Source organism: Hypomesus nipponensis, chromosome 10 (genome assembly GCF_054491055.1).
Source record: "Hypomesus nipponensis isolate SF chromosome 10, ASM5449105v1, whole genome shotgun sequence".
NCBI lineage: Eukaryota > Metazoa > Chordata > Actinopteri > Osmeriformes > Osmeridae > Hypomesus > Hypomesus nipponensis.
In genome coordinates, this window is record NC_140370.1 from 5,297,835 (window position 1) to 5,320,460 (window position 22,626).

General features: G+C 44.6%; 2 protein-coding genes across 3 annotated transcripts in view; one reads left to right on the plus strand and one right to left on the minus strand.

The window, feature by feature from the left end:
* The window catches only part of egfra (epidermal growth factor receptor a (erythroblastic leukemia viral (v-erb-b) oncogene homolog, avian)), a 28,875-nt gene extending 24,865 nt beyond the window's left edge, over nucleotides 1-4,010 (minus strand). The window contains exon 1 of the mRNA XM_084707080.1: nucleotides 3,766-4,010. Within this exon, the coding sequence (XP_084563206.1) occupies nucleotides 3,766-3,862 (97 nt within the window). The 5' untranslated portion in view covers nucleotides 3,863-4,010. The remainder of the gene's footprint in view (nucleotides 1-3,765) is intronic.
* A 3,932-nt stretch (nucleotides 4,011-7,942) lies between these two features.
* mmp16b (matrix metallopeptidase 16b (membrane-inserted)) lies at nucleotides 7,943-18,848 on the plus strand. 2 transcript variants are annotated; one of them, XM_084706815.1, is made up of 11 exons: nucleotides 7,943-8,294; nucleotides 9,571-9,719; nucleotides 10,215-10,229; nucleotides 10,639-10,755; nucleotides 11,745-12,049; nucleotides 13,938-14,099; nucleotides 14,396-14,613; nucleotides 14,713-14,851; nucleotides 15,617-15,767; nucleotides 16,237-16,352; nucleotides 16,570-18,848. In XM_084706815.1, exons 1-11 carry the CDS (start codon nucleotides 8,166-8,168, stop codon nucleotides 16,929-16,931), a joined length of 1,863 nt encoding a protein of 620 aa, XP_084562941.1. In that variant the 5' UTR covers nucleotides 7,943-8,165; the 3' UTR covers nucleotides 16,932-18,848. The 2 variants fall into 2 exon arrangements, with proteins under 2 accessions (XP_084562941.1, XP_084562940.1); XM_084706814.1 differs by lacking the exon at nucleotides 10,215-10,229.
* The last annotated feature ends 3,778 nt before the right edge of the window (nucleotides 18,849-22,626 follow it).

Here is a 22,626-nt window from a genome sequence, read left to right on the forward strand (position 1 = left end):
CTGAAAAGTGCCAATGGCCCATGTAAAAGCCATAATGGAAAAATAGTAATTGCCCACTTTCCATCTCAAGCTGATGTCCCTGTTTGACAACCCCTTTTAGTGGCTACAGTCTGCAAAGCAACCAAAGGCTGAGGGAACCACTTATCTATGGCGTACACAACACATAGGAGCCTACAGCATGACCACTGTTAGCACAAGAAGGTCCAATATATTATAATGACCACTAACACAATAAAACATGACAAGCACGGTTTACAATACATGTTTCAGGAGATCGTATAGGACTCGAGCAGTGGCCTCTCTCTCCTTGAACACGGCACCTGTTGAGATGAGGAGATATCCGGGCCCTTTTTCCAGTCTGAATTCCTCAGTCTCTTTCCACTGGAACCTCAGCCCAGGTCCAGGTGACCCACTGGATCATGGAAAGGCTATAAAACTAGCCAATGACTTTGTTACCATGTACCAAATAGAACTCTGTTGAATGAGTAACTGCGTTCAGGCAAGTCACTATACAGTCAGTGTGCTGATGCCTGTCCGATGATATGACGGAGAATAAACAAATTCAACAACATTCCCGGTAATGGACAAGCAAGAATTTGAAAGGCCCTCTGCCAAACGCTTTAGACTTCTTTGCTAAGCAACAGGATCTGATACCTGCAGACCACAGAGGCACCATTGTCCCTGGGTGAAACAAATCCTCTCGTCAAATGAAATCTCTGCCACTCTGGGGTAGTGCAGTTCATCAGAGAGCGAGGAGAGTTTTCCCCCACACTGCACGGCCCTACTCCAGAAGTTCCATCTCCAACAATGAATTCAGCAGATGGGGAATCTGGGAAGGTCATCAGAGAGTCACACAAACAGGCAACCCCCTGGATCCTAATGAACAGGCAGAGATTCTAGGGTTACCGAGTTACTGTAACCCTATATTTCACTGCCTACGTCTACCCAGGCCCAGAGAGTGGCCTTAATGAAAAGAAAAGAAAAGAGTTTTCTGAAAATGATGGACAACAATGGAGGATTGATGGAAGCGCTGCAGAAAGGTTGCTTGGTTGGAGTCAAAAAAGTCCTGAGAGCACTGAGGTTCTGGAGCAGTGCTGTGGCAGGAGAATGTACTGGGGTGAGTCAGCTGTACTGAAGGTGTGCAGCCATATTACCATATTCAGAGAAATTAGATGGCAGTGGAGAACAGTCACGGGGACTCACAATCCCTCACCGCTAACTACAGTAACCTATTAACTGTAGATATCATATTGATTTAAGCAGGTTAAGTTGCGCCCACATGGGCCTGGCAGCCTAGTGTGGGGATTAAGGGTTTAGCTGGCGACATGTCCATGTGATTAGTTTGATCTGTTGCAGGTTATTTGCTGTTCCCCGGAGACGAGCCTGAGGGCATCACTCCCCTTATCAGCACTCTGACAGCTTGGCAAGGACAAGACATGATCAGCCCAGAAATATTTTTTTTTAAAGATCAAAATCTATGCTGCAGGTCTGGTGCTATGCAAGGCTTTACAAAAGCAGTAGACATTCCATCTTCTCCAGAGAGACACAGCTGCATAAGGGCATCAGAGCTGCCGACCCACAGCCCCCAGGCACATCGATACGCATCAGAACCAGTGATTTATAATTACGAGACGTATTAGTTCCGTATGACTGACGGAGGAAATGATGGGTCTTATTAGCATCCTCTCAGCGGTTGACAGTTAATCACAGATGGCGCCAACGCACAGGAAAACAGTTGCCGAACAGCGCTTCTACCTGACTCGTACCACCAAAGAACTGACGGGGCCAGCTTCCTGTGGGAGAAGGGTGATTGCTGCTAAGTGCATTATCACATCACTTCAACTGCGAGAGGGGCCCCATGGCCTTGATGTCTTCTCCATGCACGATAGCATCTACTAAACGCATTTAGGTCCCCAGAGCACACTGAATGAGGACTTTCTGTTTCTTCGGTAACTGATACGGGATTTACAGAGGTTGTTTGCTAATATCCCAATCTCCAATCTCCGATCTCTATTCAATTACAAGCAATACTTCTGAGAAATACCTGCGTCAGTGTCAGGATCAGTATTCAGTGTCCTGAATACATTAGTGTTAATGGCATGGCGCTATCTTATTGACATACTGTGACAAACCTTCCTAACTTACCATTCACTCAGGTGTTACATGTGACGTCAAACACAAGGAAATGACAAAATATCAGATATTGTTCTGGTTATTACCATTTTCTAATTGATCAAAGGGTATGACTTTAAACACGCTCACCTCTCACTGGGCATTTAGGAAACTGTCAGTCAATATATTATTTGCAAAATCTATCATCGAGGCATCTATCTGGTCCTGTGGTGTTTCCCTTGTCGTCACGGGAATCCTTATGGCCTCTAAGCATTAAGGTGTTAATCAGTGTTTAGAGTATTTAAAATGATATTGAGGTTTCTTGCACTTTGTCCAGTTTCTTTGACTCTCCCAAAGCCTAATTCAGGGCCATTTCCCTGCTTTTACTGCAGGGGCCCAACATGTCCGGTTTGTTTAGCTGTCGAAAAATATTTAGTAAATCTGTCTTTTGGCTCACAAACACTACTGACTTGTTATGATTCGGTGAGCACCGGCTGGGAGAAGAACTTGCTAGAACAGCGTGGACACATGAAAGATACACTTGTTAACTCTGTAGGACCTGTGGGACCTTGGGCTGGAAAGCTTGGATTTGTATCGGCTTGAGGTGAACAGAGAGGGAGGAGGTATGAATGTTGATGGCTGAACAGGGGCATTACAACTCCTGAAGGCTTTGGCAGAATCTCGTCTGACACCTGCCTCTTTTCGAGATTAGTATGGAATGAAGGAAGAGCATATCCTTTATTTCAGATATAATCTCATTTTGATCAAAGGTTCAATGGGATATACTCTTTATAGTTTCTTAAGTTACTACTTAAAAATGTCTGCCTAAACAGCTCCCTGTTCCTGGAGTTTGAATCATAATACTTTTTTATTTACCTGACCTCTGGTACAAGGCCATCAAATGAGAACACTGTCCTGTTCTATTTTCATTATCTAACTCAAAATATAACCTTTGCTTAGGAATTGCATCTGTCCATCTTCATTCTTGTATCATACAGAGTATGATATTTGAGATATTCATTAAATGTCGAGCACTGTGAGGTCCAAAGTGCAAAAAGTTGGTCATTGAATAAAAAGTATACCTCACTGAGGAATCTGTATCTCTGTGTGAGAGAAAGGTGTGAGAGAGAGAGAGAGAGAGAGAGAGAGAGAGAGAGAGAGAGAGAGAGAGAGAGACTTGAGCATGAAGTCGAGAATACCTATACAACTTCCCGTTTAGACATATCAAGCCCATCCCATTGATTCTTTTTTATGTAAGTAAAACTCAGTGTTTAGGCAGTTGCAACACTTTTCGCTCCCTCTCAGGCATCATCACAGTTGTGCGGTACCCGTAACTGGTGTGAACGTTCGTCATTACCATGGGATGCGTAATTGGGTTGTACACTTTCTTGTCTTTGGAAATCCTTAGTATGATTATTAAAATCCACCAGACTGAAAAAGTGTGAAAATAATAACTAATTTTGTCTCCAAATAAAAAGTGTCAGGCAGCGATAAGGACGCACAAACTCTTGTCGAGTCGTTTCCCACGCTGCCAAGTTTTTTTTAGAAAGTGTTTAAACTTCAGTAAATAGTGTGTGAAAGCAAGTATAATACTAGAGTAATGTTTGGTATATAAGACAATGTCAAGAAGTATACTTTAGTTCCTTGTCTTACCTTTCTTTTCCGGCAGCGCACACGAAACCAAAGTAAGAGAGGTGAAAGTGATCCAGATTTGGAACAGTCTTGCCATTGTAAATTGTAAACGGTTCATTCTTCATCGACGGATAAATTGCCTGTGTCATTCCATTCTAACCCTGCACAAATAGTCCACTAATGTAAAATTTAAATTGCTTATGCTTCTTCTATGGGACTTTTCTTTTCTTGGGACTGTAGTGTGACAGCTCCTCCTTCTCCGTAAAGAATCTCACCAGTACTAGGCGTTTGAGCAAGGCAGTGGAGACTATTGGCTATTCTGACGTCATCAGCAGGAAGAGTGGTGTAATTTTGATGTTGGCTTTCAGGTACAAACCCAGTGCTACATATTCAGGTAGCACGAGTAATGTTGCAAATCCTTTATTGCATTGTTTTTCATCATTCATCATTCATCGTATTGTGAATTGTTCGTGCTAAATAACATCCAATGAATTTCTCATTGAGTTGGGAAAGTTTGGATGAATTGCTTCATTTGTTGGTCTTGTTGAGACAGACTTTTTGAAATATTGTTTGATGATTTATTCGAAGTCCACAGTTGCATGATCAGTATAGCATTCTGTATGGACATGAAGACAGAATATGTTCTGTTGTTGAACATAGAGCAGACTCAATGGGGACCACAGTGGTAGAAAACATTTGTCACATCAGCCTTGATCTTATTACTGGAGCCTGATGGTTCCACACATTTTCGTTGGTCGTGAGAGGAAGAGAATATCGAATTTGTTGAAGCTATGTCAATTCTCATTCTCCTCTCAGAGAAATGATTGTAGTCTTCTGGCTGATGTAAGGCTAACATTTCATATAGGCACAAAAGCACCATGCTATTTTAGGCACTCTGTGGATGTGTTGCAACTGTCTCTCAGTTAAGTTTGTCAGCCAGTCTTGGGAAAATGAAAAAAGTCCTGAGTCTTTGTCATTAAGATAAGAAAGTGGAAAATATGTGTGGGTAAGACAAGTTAAGGTTTGACATAAGTAATTCCACAGGATGGATAGTTGCCTGCAGTTCTCAGGTTCAACCGTTTTGCAAAAACTAAGACATTAGTCAGTCTTGAAAGTGTCTTAAGATCTACTTCATAATCATAACTCTATTCACCAAAAGGATGTCAGACAAAAAAGGCCACAAAACCACATGCTACACCTACCTTTAACATGTACTCTAGTCAAGAAAAGGGAACATTTCCAGTGTAATAGACGTTTATGTGTCAACATACTGATGTGTCCATGTTGTGACAGGATGTGCTTGCTAACCTGACAAATCCTTGCTCCACAACAGAGCAATTCCCCCACTGACTGCACACTGCACCCTCCCTAGCTCCTCACTGGCTGTTTGTCTTGACCCACCCAGGGCCTGACAGTTTGTCAGCCAGGCAGAAACTCTAAACAAACACACGCAAAGGACCAGATGACTGGGGAACTGCTATGAAAGGAAGAACAATGGCTGACTGATAGTGAACAGACACGTCCCACATCTCACTCATCAATTCACTCATCAACTGTCTAGCCTGTCCATTGTAAGGTGATATATTCATGCACAGCACTTGAATATACAGAAACCAGAGAGCACCCTTTTTCACCAGACAAAAATGTGTGAAAGATCATAGCTTTCATAAGGAGAGTAGAGAGTATGTGAATCCAGATCCCAAGATCATAGGTTCAAATCCCCCCTATTATGTATGTTCTTTGACTAAAAGTATCTTCTAAATGATTACATTGTCATAAAACGATGTTTTGAAGCATGTGGCTATGAATGCTACACGCGTGAGTACGATTTTTCAACTGTTCGAGAAAATCTTTACTGGCAATATAAAAAATGTTCCATCCAGTTGACATTAAACCTGCAGAAAATAAATGAGAATTAATCAACTCCGACACTGCAAGCTTGAAGCGTAATCTTCACATGGCTGAAGATGTGTGTGTTTTGTACATTTTCTCATTCTCATTACAAAGGAAATGATCTTTTGAAACTGAGAATATTCATGCCCGTCATGGAAATGGAACTGAATAGCCATAAACAACGATCTGACATGGAGTCAAAGCAATTAAGTGGTTCACTGATGCAGAGTGGGGGAGTGACCCTGCAGTGAGGGAGGTGCCATGTCACCCTCAAGGCCCTGCTCTGATCTGCATGACAGCTTCCAGCTGGACCAGCAGCACCACGCTCTCATAAACAAACAGTGAAACATGCTTTGGAAAACACAGGAGTAAAACACCATCCCTGAGACTGGGAGAGGAGTGTCTTGTGTTAAGGGGAGACAGGAACCACAAGTAGGGGGAAGGTAACACCATATGGTATCAAGCAGGATTCAGTGTCCATTTGAGGCACAACATCTGTTAGATTGTTCCCCCCCCGGTGTTGTGTGGTTATGGGTGACAGCTTTTGAAGTGGGCGTTCCTGCTCTGGTTGTTCCCTTAGATTGTTATGTTATTGTCACGTTTGCTTGTGTTCTATTTATGACATTTCACAAGTGTAAATGTGCAGATATGCGGTTTCAGGAAGAAGTCTTGTCCACATCTTTGGTTGTTGGGATAACATTTGAGTCTGAGCATTGTGAAAGGCCCTTTTCCCTGTAACCTTTGGAAGTTCTCATGCACAAAGAATAAACCATTGAAAGCCAATTAATTCGAGTTAATTAGAGGAGCTACTAAAATTACCTAGGATTTGAGCATCTGGCCCCCTCAAGGCAAAACTCCTCAAGGCAAAGATCACACGGCAAAAAACAATATTTGAGTCCAAATTAACTTATTTCTATATATATATAATACATGTATATCATAGATATATTTATATACTGATACCGTATGTATTTATTATTTCACAGTGGCTTTAACCATTTACACATTTTTCAAGATCAGTTTATCTTTCATCTAAATGATGGCACATATTTATGCCTCTATCTCTGTCTCTCTGTCTCTCTCCCTCTCTCAAACTCACTTCACATAGTCCACACACACTTTGATGTGAAAAAGGGAAACCAACCTTGTTCATATTATATTTAACATGTTTCCAATTTCCCCAAGTCAATACCCACTTGCTAGAGCATGCTGTCTCCATAGCAGCCCACTGGGTTACACAGTAAACACCCCAGTCAATGAATGAACCTCCTCTAATCCAATAGGATTCCCTTCCACAAGCACACCAGTTCTATCCTGTGTCAATCTAAGGAACATTATGTACAGTCTGACCATCCCAGTCTCTATGAGTAAACCATCAATGTGAAACCACAGCATGGCTGTGTGCGTTTCGTAAAAATAACTTCCCATAGCCCTACATTGTGCATCCTGTGTTCTCAAGTAATTCCAATTTATGTTCGTTTTTAAACTGATCTATATAGTTGCTACATTATTTAATTGTTTTTCATCGAATAATTCAGCTAACACCTTTCCCTATGCCATTGTGTGAAAATGATGACCTTGAGCGTGTAACAGGCCTAGTTTGCAAGGTTCCTTCTCAATCGCCCAAACAAACGTACACCATTACCAAACAAGTTTACCCGTTGTAACATTGCCACCTTGTGGCAATTGCAGATCATGACGGTCGCTCATCAAAATAGTCCGTGTTCATGCAGTACGCCCATCTGCTCTAGGCTACTCGGCTATTTCTAACCCGCGAAGGCGTCAAACAGATAAGCCTATGTATGATTGCATAAATGTATACGTAGGATTGCGTGGCATTTTGCCATGGCACATTATTTATAATTGAGAGTTTTGATGAACCATTTCATCCTTTATAATTTCACATTGAGCCGAACCAGTTCCTGTTTGTGGCATTATAAACATTCATAAGCATTATACATGAGTGGTCGAATTTCATATAGTAAGAGAGACAACAAAAGATTCATGATTAGACCTATAACCACTTTAAGCACGCGGTTTCAATACATCTACGCTGTTTAAAAGCCAAATGTTTTCATAATCATGAAAACAGAGTTATGATTGCAAAGGGGGATGGAGAAAATCTGCCCCTACTGCAGGCTGTTTCGATTCTTACACTACAAAATATTTTATGCTAGTGCACATTACATGACGCTGACAGGGGAGCATTGCGCTCTGCAAGGAATCAAAGCGCAGGCGTCGACTCTGGGGATGCTTGCTACTGCACTTGGCTATATCTATGTCGCTAGATAAATGTAGCCCCCGATGTAAATAAGAATGGCGAGGGTGGCGGATCTAACATGCAACATTATTACTGCTTGATTACCGAAATGCAAGCCATCTGTCTTTTTCTATTTTCACAGATCCGCGTCCTCTGTGCTTCTCCGAATTTGCCTTTAAATATCGCCTGATGGTTTTCGTTTGACACAGGAGACAGCCAAATCAGTCGAGCGGTTTTTCTACACAACGCTTAGGAAAAACGGGTCATTATGACCTTAGTACCCTATTCTAAAAGAAAAACATCAGATTGTTTTTACGCAGCAGCGTTCTGCTTGCATTTTTTGCTCTGGATTGTATGTGCTGTATCCGGAGAGGAGCATCACCCGTTCAGCGTGGAGGTAAGATAGATGGCCTTCGCTGCTTATCGTTAAATGACCGTGTAGCCTTCCTCAGCTCATGTGCTTGTGCGTGAAAAACATTATTTACCGGAGACATCCTCTGATCTGACAATATACGCCTTTAATCTTGAGTGTCTGGTCAAATACATATATGAGGCTTGCGTTTGGACATTGAATTGTTATATTTTACGTTCTATTTATGACATTTCCCAAGCAAAATATCGATGCGAGCCCACGTATCAGCGTATGAATGAACCATTTGAAAAACATTCAACCCCCGCACCTCAATACAGTTGTATTTAGCTTCCACTGAACAAATGCTGGATCTCAATCATAATGTAACATTTAGACTGTACGCCATGTGTTTTTATGGACCACCGCACGGTTGTCTCGCCTAATTGGTTGCACTAAATGGGTGTAATATTAATGATTTTTAGAATATTGCACTACCATTTTCTTTATTTATTTATTTTTTATTTGTCTCAAATTCTCAGATGAGAAACAGTGACATTAAAACATTGTCCTTTGGACACATGTAGGCTGACTCGTCTCACTACAAATTGTAGCAAATGAAGCCCCCTTAAAAAAATCTACAGATAGTACACAGCACAAAAACAGGAAGCGCACACACAGGAAAAGGAAAAAAAGATAAACAAGAGGTTTTAGCGCAGTTGAGAGATATGTGGAGAGGGATAGAGGGATCGAGGGAGGGAGGAATACTGGGATTAGCCGGAGCATCTCCTAGGCTGTGTAATGATGGAGGCAGCTGGTTGGCTAGTGGACAGCTGTGGAAAGCGCGGCCGCCTCGTGGACTTTGTCGTTGGGATTGTGTCTGACAGTGACCCCTGGACGACACTCAATCTCTTCACTGTTCTCAGAACTCTACAGTTTCATCAAGACTGTAGGTAGCGGGCAGCACGCAGCAGTCGTTCGGTGCAACCTAGAGGTACTGGTGGGTTAGGGTTAAAATAGACAGATTTACCGCTGAACAGAAGACAATGAATAAGAATCTCACTTCATGACCATGTGAAATAAATAGTTCTTCCTTTTTTGGCAATCTCTTCCTTATGACTTGTTTTGTTATATGCATCTTGTAAATGCAGGAGAAATGTTCTGTATTTTGCACCTCACAACTATGTGTCCCTCTCACAGGGCAAAGAAATTCAACAATCTGACGTGTTGTCAAGTTTACAAGAGTACAACGTTTATTAGATAACTGGCCACCTTCTCCAGTACAGTCAGTAGAACAGGGTTTGTTTGTCCTTGTCCCCTGTAGGGATGGCTACAAAGGTATGGCTACCTGCCTCATACAGACCCCAGAATGTCTGTCCTGCGCTCAGCCAAGACCATGCACGAGGCTATAGCAGCCATGCAGCGCATATACGGCCTCAATGTCACAGGGACACTGGATGAGCAGACCAAGGAGTGAGTACACACACACACCTTACCAGGGCACCGTCCTCAAAAGCAGTGGTTCTCAATCCTGGTCCTCGGGACCCCCTGCCCTGCATGTTTTAGATATTTCCCTGCTTCAACACACCTGATTCAAATAAATGGGCCTGATAACGACCCATTAATTTGAATCAGGTGTGTTTGAGGAGGGAAACGTCTAAAACATGCAGGGCAGGGGGTCCCGAGGACCAGTATTGAGAACCACTGCTCCAAAGGACATGCATGTATTGCTTGAGCTCATTCATTCAAATGAGCTGAACTCGAGGAACAGAATGGCACTGAATGAACACTAAGTATAGACATAGCATGTGTTATTATCACCTAGGAAACTGTCTGTTCATGAATTATTCAACCCTACTCATGTCCCCAAACTTGCACAACAAATGACTCCTTAATCTTTACACTTAACACGACACCACACCTGTCTTAACACTTTTCATTTTTTTTCCTTTCTGCAAAATGATGTAGTGATATCACTCTAAGGTGAGACTTCTCTCTGTGTGTTCCACTGTATGTATGTGTGTATTTCATGTGTGTACGAAATGAGTATTGGTGAATTGGTGAAAATCTTACCAGATTCCACCCATAGCCCAGTCAATACTCAGATTTGACTCCTACAGAATGGAGAAAACTAGAATGTTTTGTATGTTTCTGCCATTTAGTGGGAGTCGAATCTCTTGTGTTGTCGTTTAGGAAGCTACTGTTCCACGTAGGTTCTGGGTGGAGGTTACATGTTTCTACCGAGTGCTTCTTGTGATGACGTGGCGTTTTGGCAACCCAACCCACGACGATGCATTTGTGCCACAATATCCTTGAGCCGAATATCTAATCGGCAGCTGTCACTGTCTTCCTCCTCCTCTTCCTCCTCCTCCTCCTCCTCTCCATCTTGCAGTTGGATGCGAAAGCCGCGGTGCGGAGTTCCAGACAAACTTCAGGGTGTTTCGAGGTCACGGAAGCGGAGGTACGCGCTGACGGGACAGAAGTGGCAGCGCACGCACATCACCTACAGGTGAGAGACGTGGACGGTTGTCATGGCGACATGTCCGCTCAACCACGGTTATTACGAGGCTCTGTGTTTGTCAGTGTTTCTATTAATTACCCGTTCCTCATAGCTTGGCCGGGGGGTTGCCATGGCGACAGCACAGCTACACACAGGCGTACTGTACAGACCGGCACACACTCATACTAACATTTCATTCTGATGTGGAAATAGACGAGAGGGAGGCGCAGTCAGTGTGTTTCCGTGGGTACGGAGACAGCTTTCCTAATGTACTCATTTACACAGAAGGCAAAATCCTGTCTGAAAACCTTCCATAATCTTTGTGGAAAGATTCCAAGTGTTCCTCCTCTCTCACGTTTGATTAAGTTGCTTTCTCAACAGGGTCTGAGGGGGGGGGGAGCATAAGGGGTCCTCAGCACAGTTTGGGAAATTGACAGGTTACGGCAGTAACAGGCGATAACACCGGCAATTTATTCAAATCCTTCCTTCCTTCCCTGAATTTGAATTGATGAGCCACCACTCCTAATGGAATGTCAATCAGTGCTGGGTCTCTGCTGCTGCTGACTGCACTCTCCATGAAAATGAGCGGAGAGAAAGGGAGAGCGAGCAAGAGAGGGGTAGAGCGACAGGGAGGAGAGCGAGATTTCCTATTCCTCCGTGTCTGCCGAAGACTGATAACAACGGCTGTGTTAAAAGTTCAGCCAAACGCTGCCAGGCTCAGAATAGTTTACAAGTCCAACTTTTTTTGTGTATCCCCCATTTTTGGGAGAATGTCTAGTATTAATGAGGTGGAGAGAGAGAGACTTTCAGGTTTTGTAGAATAGAGGTACAAGCTATCTTTTAATTACCGTTCGCTTTCTACTCTACTGTATTTTAGATGTGGATTGTCCCATATGGGAAAAAGTAAGTTCTTATGATGGACTCTTGCATCAGGATGTGGCTCTCTAACGTTCCGACTCCTCCACACACTCTCATGTCATTCCCTCCCGTCTTTGCAGCATCAAGAACGTCACGCCCAAGGTGGGTTCCCGGGAGACCCACGATGCCATACGGCGTGCCTTTGACGTGTGGCAGGGTGTGACTCCGCTGCGTTTCGAGGCCGTCCCGTACAGTGCCCTGGAGAGTGGCAGACGTGACGTGGACATCACCATCATCTTCGCCTCGGGTTTCCACGGAGACAGCTCCCCGTTCGATGGGGAGGGGGGCTTCCTGGCTCACGCCTACTTTCCAGGTCCTGGCATAGGAGGGGACACACACTTTGATTCAGACGAGCCCTGGACCCTGGGCAACCCCAACCACGACGGTGAGAGACACAGAGACGACCAGAGAGAGAGAGAGAGAAAAGGAGAAGAAGATAGGCAAGGAAAAGAGAGATGTTAAGAGAAGATAGAGAATCAGAGAAATCGAATGAGGGAAAGATATGAAGGAAGTGAAAGAAAAACAGGGAAGGAAAGAGGCCAATTCACCTTGCGAGCCATTTCTCCGAGATGCACCGCAATACAGCATCGGCTTAATTCCATGTTCCGTCACGCCAGCAGAGTTCCAGCCGACCAGGGTTGTGTGCTAGTTGACCATAGGTGCTAGTTGACCATAGCTGCTGGTCTCCAGGGCCCTCCGCCCAGCATCCTCCCCTCTACTGTGTGTAGACATCTCCATTGTGTTGTCAGTAGGGCTGGTCTGTTGTCTGGATGGAGGCTGTGTAGATCTGGGGCCTGGGAGAGGGTAATCAGATCTCTCTCTCAGCTCTCCGTCTACAGGCACTTTACTTTAATTACCCTGCTAGCGGGACGCCACAGCCTGTCAGTGTGCCGTCAGGCTGCACACACCAGCACAGCCGGCGCGCCTAATGCACACAAGAGCCACTTACACATGTCACCATGAGAGGGGGTAATAGGCGGCCTCGCCAGCGCTAGCCTGTTTGTTTGTTTGTTTGTTTATTGTCGCTTTCCTCTAGCCCCTATCCATTCCCTTGACTCTGTCGAAATGGTCATTTCCTCATTGTGACGGTCGGATTCCCGTCCGTCTGTTGGTTCCACGGCTACCCATGCGAACCAGCCGCTAATCTGGAAAGCCCTTGTCTCCGCATGTGTGAAAGCCACAGAGGCTAGCCCCTCGATGGGTTTTCACCGTGTTGTCATGGTGGATGTTGCATGTTGGCATATGGGCTAACGCTAGCCTCTGCCTACCCCCCGGGGCTTGTCATGAGATGCTTTGGCTAGTGGGAGGAGGGCACCTCTTCTGGGTGGCTAGTCTTGTTAGAGTGATGGAGACAGAGATGGGGGGCGGGTTCGTGTAGTAACCTTCCAGCTGCTGGCTCAGGGTCAGCTGTTGTTCCACCGAGTGCTCCTGGCAGGAGTAGATATCACGGTTTAAAGGGCAGCCACCCCCTGCGGCCGCCTTCAGTCACATGAGAGATGGTGTGGGTTTCATTCTGAATGAAGACGACACCATCAAATGCTTTCCAGCTTGTTTGACCGTGGTTCCCCGTGTGTTTGTGTGTTGGCAGTGACATGGGTGTGAGGTTGTGTCTGTATGAATCTGTTGTGTGTAGGGGATGAGCGCTGGGACGCCTGGGGCCGTGGTATGAATAGAACTTGTGTGAGCGGGGGCTCCTCGTAGAACAAGGACACACGTGCCCCTCCCGTCTCCCAGCCACAGTGGAACCATGGGCCTCATGGGGCTGAGGGTTAACAAGGACTTGATCCAAATGATAGACCCACGGTGCTATAGAGGAAATGTTAGCCGTGTGACTTGGATATCAAACGAGACATACGTCTGTGCTGATGTTTGATGGTGTACAGCGGATGGCTGTGATTCAACGTCTGTGTCCACTGGTGTGTGTGTGTGTGTGTGTGCACAGTATGTGTGTCATGTGTATACGTTGTATGTAGCCTGTGTGCCTACATATTTCTCATCCTCTTTGTCTCTGTCTCTTTATCTCTCAATCTGTCTCTCCTCTCTCTCTCTCTCTCTCTCTCTCTCTCTCTCTCTCTCTCTCTCTCTCTCTCTCTCTATCTCTCTCTCTCTCTCTCTCTCTCTCTCTCTCTCTCTCTCTCTCTCTCTCTCTCTCTCTCTCTCTCTCTCTCTCTCTCTCTCTCTCTCTCTCTCTCTCTCTCTCTCTCTCTCTCTCTCTCTCTCTCTCTCTCTACGTCTCTCTCTCTCTACGTCTCTCTTTCTGTCTACCTGAACAGGAAATGACTTGTTCTTGGTTGCGGTGCATGAGCTTGGCCACGCCCTGGGTTTGGAACACTCCAACGATCCCACTGCTATCATGGCTCCTTTCTACCAGTACATGGATACAGAGAACTTCAAACTACCTCACGACGACTTACAGGGCATCCAGAAAATATACGGTAACTGTCAACACACAATACAACACAACCATGGATACGCAGCCCACACATGCATGATGACATGCCGTAACTGGCCACACACACAAAAAAGACTTTCGTCATTCATGTTGAAGGCCACACTCACATTGAAGTAGAAAGAAGAGCCGAGAGAAAGAGAAAAAGAAAGAATGGAACCCACTGTGTTTAGTCAATTCAATCTTCGACAAAGTCCTTGTTACGTAATCGTTCAATCTGACGTCCGTGCCTTTGTATCTTGTCTGTACGCATCACGTCTGATGTTCCTCTCCTCTCTCCAGGCCCCCCTGACAGAGCCCCCCAGCCTACCAGACCCCCGCCCACCGCCCCTCCCCCCCGCTTCCACCCCCCCTCTAACCCCCACAAGCCCGACCGCCAGGTCCGCCCCCACCGCCCTCCTCAGGGGGCCAAGCCCTCCAACCCCAACGCCAAACCCAACATCTGTGATGGCGGCTTCAACACGCTGGCCATCCTGAGGCAGGAGCTGTTTGTGTTCAAGGTACGTCACCCGAAGGTTCCTCCAGGAATGCAGATTCAGGTCACAGGCACTCGCAGGAGGAGGATGACGAGGGGCTATCCTGTGTGTTGTTGTTTGTAGGACCAGTGGTTCTGGAGGGTCCGGGACAACTCTGTGGTTCCTGGTTACCCCATGCAGATCAATTATTTCTGGAGAGGCCTGCCGTCCAAAATCGATGCCGTCTACGAAAATAGCGAGGGGAAGTTTGTGTTCTTTAAAGGTAAGAAAGAGATCGAGTAGACGGAGACAGACAAGAGGATGAACAGCTTTGCTTACAAGCAAACATACTTTTTTTTTTAAGTATGCAAAAGGGGCCAAGTATGGACATGTTTAGATGAAAAATAAACCATTTTGTTGTGCAGGACAGTTTGCTCTGTGTTCAGTACAGTCAGATATTGGGGAGAGAATTCAGCTGTCTGTCCATCGAGCAGATTAACCTGACATCTGTCACCCAGCAGGATCAGAGAGAGACTCATGTTTTATTCATTCACAGGGAGAAGGGAGCTTCTTACTGTACACACTACCCCACCTACAGCCCTCTGTTTAAAGCTGAGAGGATCAAACTGCATCAAACACAACTTGCTTATTAAACTTGTATAGTCTCAGTCAAATAGGCGTGTATGAACTGTGTATGAAAGAGGAAAGTTATTTCTACTTCCTCACCAAGTATTAGGTTCTTACTCTTTCAGACAAACATGTTAATTTCATCAACACTTCTCTGCTTTACTGTAAGTGCGCAGGTATGAACAACATATTTCGACAGTTTATTTATAAATGTTCGTTTTTTACTGCAAGCTGTCCTAACAACCGCTAGTACGGGTTGTTTGATAAAGTGCTCCTCCTTGGTGAACACTGTGCCCGCAAATTAGAGCAGCATAAATTATGTTTCTCCAATTATACCAGCCGAACGGAGGGTTTTATTTTGTGTGTGTATGTCCGTGTGTGTGTGTTTGTTTATTTGTGTGTGTGCGTGCGCGCGTGTCAGGAAACCGTTTCTGGGTGTTCAAGGACACGACGCTGCAGCCCACCTACCCTCAGGACATCTCGCTGTTTGGCAGCGGCATGCCGACTCAGACCATCGAGACGGCTGTGTGGTGGGAGGACGTGGCCAAGACCTACTTCTTCAAAGGAGACAGGTCAGCCAATGGGAGGAGACAGATATAGCTCCTCCTTCCCCTACTACATCACCAGTCGACAGGAAGAATACAGAACTCCTGATGTTGAACTGACTTGGAGACTTGATTTATACCATGCCGTAATGTGGAGTGACTTCAATGGTAGAGGCGCTGTACGTCTATTGTGAAAGATATTGAGTTGCGAGAGCATCCCAGTGTGACTCAAATGTTTCGCCGTCGAGAAACGTCACATCGCGTGGGGTCAAGGAGCCGAGTTGCGGCGGTGGGGCGAAGCGCTCCGTCGCGAGGCTGCTCATCGTTCAGCTCACCGGAGCAGAACACAGATGAGAGACTCTCCTTGCTCCTCATGGAAGAACATGACTGCATTCCTTTTGTGTATTCGCCGGGGGGGGGGGGGGCGGGGGGGGGTGAGAAGTGTGCTTGCAGGGCTTCTTCACTGACAGGTGGGGTTCTGTCTTCTCTGGTGCAGGTACTGGAGGTACAACGAGGACATGAGGACCATGGACCCTGGTTACCCCAAACCTATCACCGTGTGGAAGGGCATCCCAGACTCCCCACAGGGCGCATTTGTGGATAAAGCCAACGGTACCTACATGATCTATCTCTATTGCTGCAGTAGGCTTCAGTGTGGCCCATGGCTTGATGGCCTCTCACAGTCAAAAGCTGTGACTTATAGACATGTGCAACTCAAAGAGTCTGAAGTCTCGAATGAGTTCCATACTAAATCCAGAAATGTTTCCCCTGGTATTAGACAGTGATCATGACAGTAATGCCGAGTCGACTCTACCTCCTCTCCCTCCAGGCTTCACGTACTTCTACAAGGGGAAGGAGTACTGGAAGTTCAACAACCAGAGGCTGCGCGTGGAGCCAGGCTACCCCAGGTCCATCCTGCGGGACTTCATGGGCTGCGACGGCCTGCCGGCCGACCCCGACTGGGACTGGAGCCCCCCGGACATGGAGGACCGCCACTACGACAGCGGCGACGTGGACATCGTCATCAAGCTGGACAGCACAGGCGGCACGGAGAAGGCGGTGGCCATCGCCATCCCGTGCGTCCTTGCGCTGTGCATGATGGTCCTGCTGTACACTGTGTTCCAGTTCAGAAGGAAGAGCACCCAGAGACACATATTGTACTGCAAGAGGTCCATGCAGGAGTGGGTCTGAGAGGGCCGTCACTCAACGAGGAGGGCGTACGGATCTCCTGCCTGGTCTAACTATGGAACAAAGCCCTCTGTCGAGGGACAGACCAGGGAGGCCTTGCTGGCTGAAGTGTGTGTTGCCGTGTCACAAGCAAGCTGGAGTGAAGTGAAGTGAGTCCCTTCAGACTTGGCCGCCCTGGAGACAATGTGGATGCTGTGCCCTCTTAAGTCCTAACAAATACTGTTTGTGTCTGCTTTGACTATGTCTGTGAGTGAACTCTTTAAGGTAAGAAAGAGCTAAGCTGTATGGGACCTTTGTCCGTCTAGCCCGTCCCTGCACGCCCCTAACAAGCCCTAGCACTAACAGAGAACAAATTAGAAATAGGCTTCTTTATTTTCCTGTCCTAATTCACTTGACTGTGCATTTGGATTTAAATCCCTGTAAAGATAATAAGTTGTGTGGAGGACTGATACCCGAACCAAATATGACCCTTCCTTCCAAAGAAGATTACCACTTGGTGTTTTTCTTTGCTGGGTGTTCTTTTTCTTCTAATCCATGGATCTGACATCATGACATTCTCTTCATGTTTGCGTTAGCCATCTCTGTGTGTGTCAGCCCGTCTGCTCTTTGTCATTAGTGGGAAGCCGAGAAACTGAAGACTGTTCTGGCAGTCTGTCTCAAAAACAGGGGCCAAAAACCTCTCTGCAATATTAATGAGACTGCCTTAATCACGGATTACTTTTATTCTCCCTCTCTGTCTTGTTTTGTGTGTGTGTTTGGGTGTGTGTACGTACAGTACAGATTCAGATCTGTATAAAGTCGAAAATAATGGCTCATGGGTTTATATGGTCTATTGTTCTGCCGTTTTTGACAGGCTTCTGCAACGTCCATTTTACATTGCGTCTGAAGAATGAACTTCTAAAATGAAATTGTTAAGTCAGAAACTCCAGTTGAAAACCTGAAGACACAGAGAATACAGTAGATATACAGTGTGTATACAATGTACAGTAAGTCCCAAGAAAAACTATGTTTTATTGTCTTGCAGTTTCCCATGGTCACCCTGACTTCTAATTACAGTGTGGTTGTGTGGTGTTGCATCCCTCTTGGCGTTGGTTAGGTGATTCCGTTTGTGAGAGGCCCAGTGAATGCTCATTATCCTCTTTTGACCTTTTGGGATTTGAATATACCACTTTTCTGTGGTATTTATTTGAAATGGTCTGTTTATCAAACATCTGCAACATATCCGTGTTTAGGAGCTTATCTTGTCAATTTAAAGGAAGAAAAAACAAATTGTTCATATCCAAAAGATCAAGCTCCTGTTCATCCTCACAGGAATTGTCTTGGCTTCTGTCATATCAATGTGAAAAAAGTCTTTGAAATATAATTTTATTAATGAACCATGTCTTCAAAGACTCAAGGTGAAAAATCATCATCTTCAGTTCATTCCTTCAGTCAATACTCTTAACCATGGAACTCAGAAAGGAAGGATACTAGTGTGTGTGATGTGACTGGTGTTCTAGTGTTGGAGATGAACATAAAGACAAAGAAGACTACCTTTTATAAAACATATAAAACCCCTCTGCTTCCAAAACTGTTCCTCCTCGTCCTTCCGGGAAATCACCCTATCTCCATGTGGGCTGATATTGTACATTACTAAGGAGCGTCAGTGTGGTTTCTTTGAATGTCCAAGTGCTTTGCATAGTACATAATCCATGTTTCTCTGATTTACGGTGGGAGCCCCATGTCGTCCTACATGTCTTAATGGTGGGTGTGTTTGGGGGGGAGGGTGAGGTGGGGGCAGGAGGTGTGGGAGAAAGGCCGGGCTGGCTAGTCAGTACTGTATTTATTGCTGTATTTATTCCTCTGTGCTCAGCACCTAAATCTCGTTGCATTGCATTGTACTGAGGGCAAAAAGCTGTCAATAAAGTGGATTTTAAAGTGCTTTGTTTTTGATCCGTTTTTTTTCTGCAGTTATAAGCCCCGCCCCCCCATTGCGGTAACACAATCATTTGAAACTTGAAAGAGATGACCCAGTGAAAATGTCTGGATGTAGTCCTGCCAGCCACACTGCAGTCTGAGTCCATTAGAGAGGATAAGAGCAACAACACGGTCGATCTGTCGGAATCCAAAAAGATTCTGGCAAACGGTGGATACAAATTACAATCTATGTCACAAAAGACAAACTATCTCCGTCTATGGTTCCCCTTTAAGAGATGACCACTTTCACCATTCAGTCAAACGGCATACCCTTATCAGATCTCACCTCAGGGAATGTTCTCCTCTGTCTTTTATAAATAGCTGTGTGTTATCTCCAGCAGGGTCCTGAGTGCCCCTCTGCTGTCTTGACACACGCTGTTATGCCATTAAGCCTAATTTGGAGTGTCATTAATGGAGGTGGAGGGAGGCCATTAAACAGCTGTCGATACTGAAGACGTGAGGCTTTTGAACCTGTCCTAAAATTGAGAGTTAAACACATCCAGACTAGGGTACTCTCTCACTAACATAAATGGTGTGTAAGGGCCGGCATGGCAAAACCACGACTGTTTTACATGAGCTGCATGTTGGCTACATGATGTGAAACTCAGTGAAGGCTGTGATGTTGAAGAGCTTTATTGCACATAGAATTTTAAAGAGAGTGTGGCAGCATTCTTGGTCATGTCTAATCCACAGTGACAGCAAGCAGATGAATCAGACTGGGGCCATTTCACATGCCTCACTGGAGAGCAGATATTAGAGGAGGAAAGCGTCACAGAACTAATTCAGCTTTGCACAAGACTCATGATTGAGTCTAATGACTTCACCTTTTGACCAGACATCAGGCAACTGTTATCCACGACAACATGCACTGTCCACCTATTGCATTGTCACGTTTGCAGTGGCCATGTAAAGCACAGTGCACATATACAAGAGCATCATCACAGGACAGGTCCTTCACTCAGTATTTCTCACAAGCAGCTTTTTCATATTGAAGACAGAACCCTCTCGGGATCCTTTCGGAAGCCCGCCACCTGGTTGAGTCCACTTCCTGTTCAGGAAGGATGATCCGCAATGTTCAAACAGATCTTACTTAAAATAAAAATAATATCAGACATGAATGGGTTAGAGTACATGATGTGAACTTCTATCAAGTTCAGGAGAATGCAATAGTTGTTGAAGTTTGTGATAAGAAACCCTATATAGATGGACATCTTCTCCCTGGACATAGGCCTAGTCAGAGGGGAAATGGGAACTGTACACATGGGAAATAGCCAGAATCTCAAAACCTCCATCCAAAAATGTCCGATGTAGATGAACATCAAATGTAAAAGGACACCCTACCATATCACTCTACACCGTGGTCCGTGGTCTACAGCCCTAGTGAGGGACAAGGGTTAGCGGGCAGCGTCTTAGCATCCCTTTATTTGCACTCCTTCAGTTGAATCGTTGTTTACACTATATTGGTAGATGCATTTTTCAATCAAAATTGTTGCAGTGAGACATCATATCATTAGAACATTTCAGGATTGACCATTCCAGGATCATTCTAGTTCTTTCTTTGCTAGTCTATGTACCTTTAGTATAGTTAGATCTCATATTTAAATTTTTAAGATTCCTATATGTTTAATGTATGCACCTTCCTGCCAAAGCAAATTCCTTTCTGTCTGTGCAAACTTTCATGGCGATTAAAACCCTTCCTGGTGACTGGCACTAGAATGGTTGACATTCCTCCTACTCATCCTGTCACATAAACCCTCACATGAATTGTCCCTTTTAATCCCTCTCTTCTCGTTTTAGGCCTTGGAGAGTGAATTTGCAACTATAATTTAGTTTAATCTAGTCATTATGCATTGAAGTGTTAGAGACTCTCCCTACAATCAGCTGGTTGTGTACTTACTGACTCTGAACTTAAACTGATAGTTGCACTGTTCTAGTGGAGATGGACAGAACTTTCTTCAACACTGCGTAATGCCATTTTCTTCTAACGTGCGACTGGAATACCGATTGTACTGATTGTAGAGAAGGGACGACATAATCACATGTTTACTCTACCTTGTGTCTGCCTCAACCTCTATATATAGCACCAAGCTGAGCAGTCAAACACAGACATACTGTGGGTAGACACAATACAAAGCACTTGAGCAAATCGACCTGTCAATTCATTTAAAAATACAAAGTAGGGTCATATGGATGCTGCACTTAGAGTTCTCCCCTTGTTTAAAGAAAAGCTGTGGGTTAAAGATCCCAAGTCCGCCATTATTATTGATTTCATGCTTCTGTACTTGCAAACACAAACTGGTTTTTGAAACCTCAAATTCCACTTCACTTGAATGTGGCTTCAGTTTGGCTCAGTGACCAAAGTGTTCTACACAGAGAGAGTAGAAAATTGATTTTTTTATTTAATGCCTTTAGGTTGTTTGTAGTTACGCACTGGGGTAAAATCTGTTTAAACACATGTTGGCAATAGGATTTTACAAAAATTATATTTAACTCATAATTTAATATCTGTTGGCAGTTTGTTAATTCATTCAACTTTTAGTCAAAGAGATGGCCACAACAACAGCTGTCATGATGAATAATGATGATTACATGAGCAGTGTTAAGTTATGCAGAGTGAAAAACTACAGCCTGGTCCATACCCCACCATTATGTTAGAAGACACAGATTTTAAATGTATGCTGTTTCCACAGACGTGGCATTCCACAGACGCATGTCTCTTTTCTGGACCTTTACAGGAAGCTCTGTCCCTCTGCTGGTCACACATACAGTAAGATTTTAATGTGTATCTTTTTTTGTATATATATATATATAACAATTTATAACACAAAAATCCGATTTAATCTATCAGTTAACACCAAATGACATCTTAACCTTTTTTATTCAACTTTATTTTAGAGAAACAACAGACATGACAACATTTAAGAGAATGTTTCAAATGTCAGCAATTAATATGACATCAGATTGTGTCATTCACAGTCCTTTATCCAATAAAACACAAGACATCCACTCACTGGTGAAGCCTTGAGAAGTGATCAGTCCACTGCCTTGCACAATGTTGAACAGGTTGCAGTAGCTGATGCCATTATCAAGAAGGCCAAACGAGGTAGACAAGATTGACATAGCCCGTTCAAGACAAAACAATATGATTCAATCCAAAGACTCAGATTAAATTGAAATTCCAAAATACAAAATGTTGAACCTTTGAACCTCCTCCTAGTCTTTTATTTGAATGTGACTTTCCAACCCCCTAGTCGGCCCTCAAGGATGCAGGTTGGATTTCAAAGCTGACACTCTCAATCTGGAGGGTGTCTAGGGGTGTGTGGGTGTCTTGGATGAGGATAGGTGTGGCTGATGGGGTCCAGACAAGATAACGGGGAAGACACTTAGTGGCGTGTAGAATCTAACTGAATGAGTCAGCATATGCACACTGGTTTTGCTGAGCTTATCTGTGTTCAGGGTATCCTGGACATGCATACGCCACTACATTGCTTGGGTTAGGGTTCTTCCATCAGACGGTGAAAGCGAAAGCTTCTTACCTCATAATCACAGTTGTCACAACCCATAGCAAGACTGTACACCTTTATCTGGCTTCCCAGCCAAACTCACCTCAACATACTGGCTCCCCAAAGAGCCAAAAGCAGTCAGTACCACTGGCCAACCAAGTGTCACCACATACTTTAGACAGTATCTCAATCTACTTTTAAGATAGGAATCTTATTTTGTAACATATATCTATAATTCA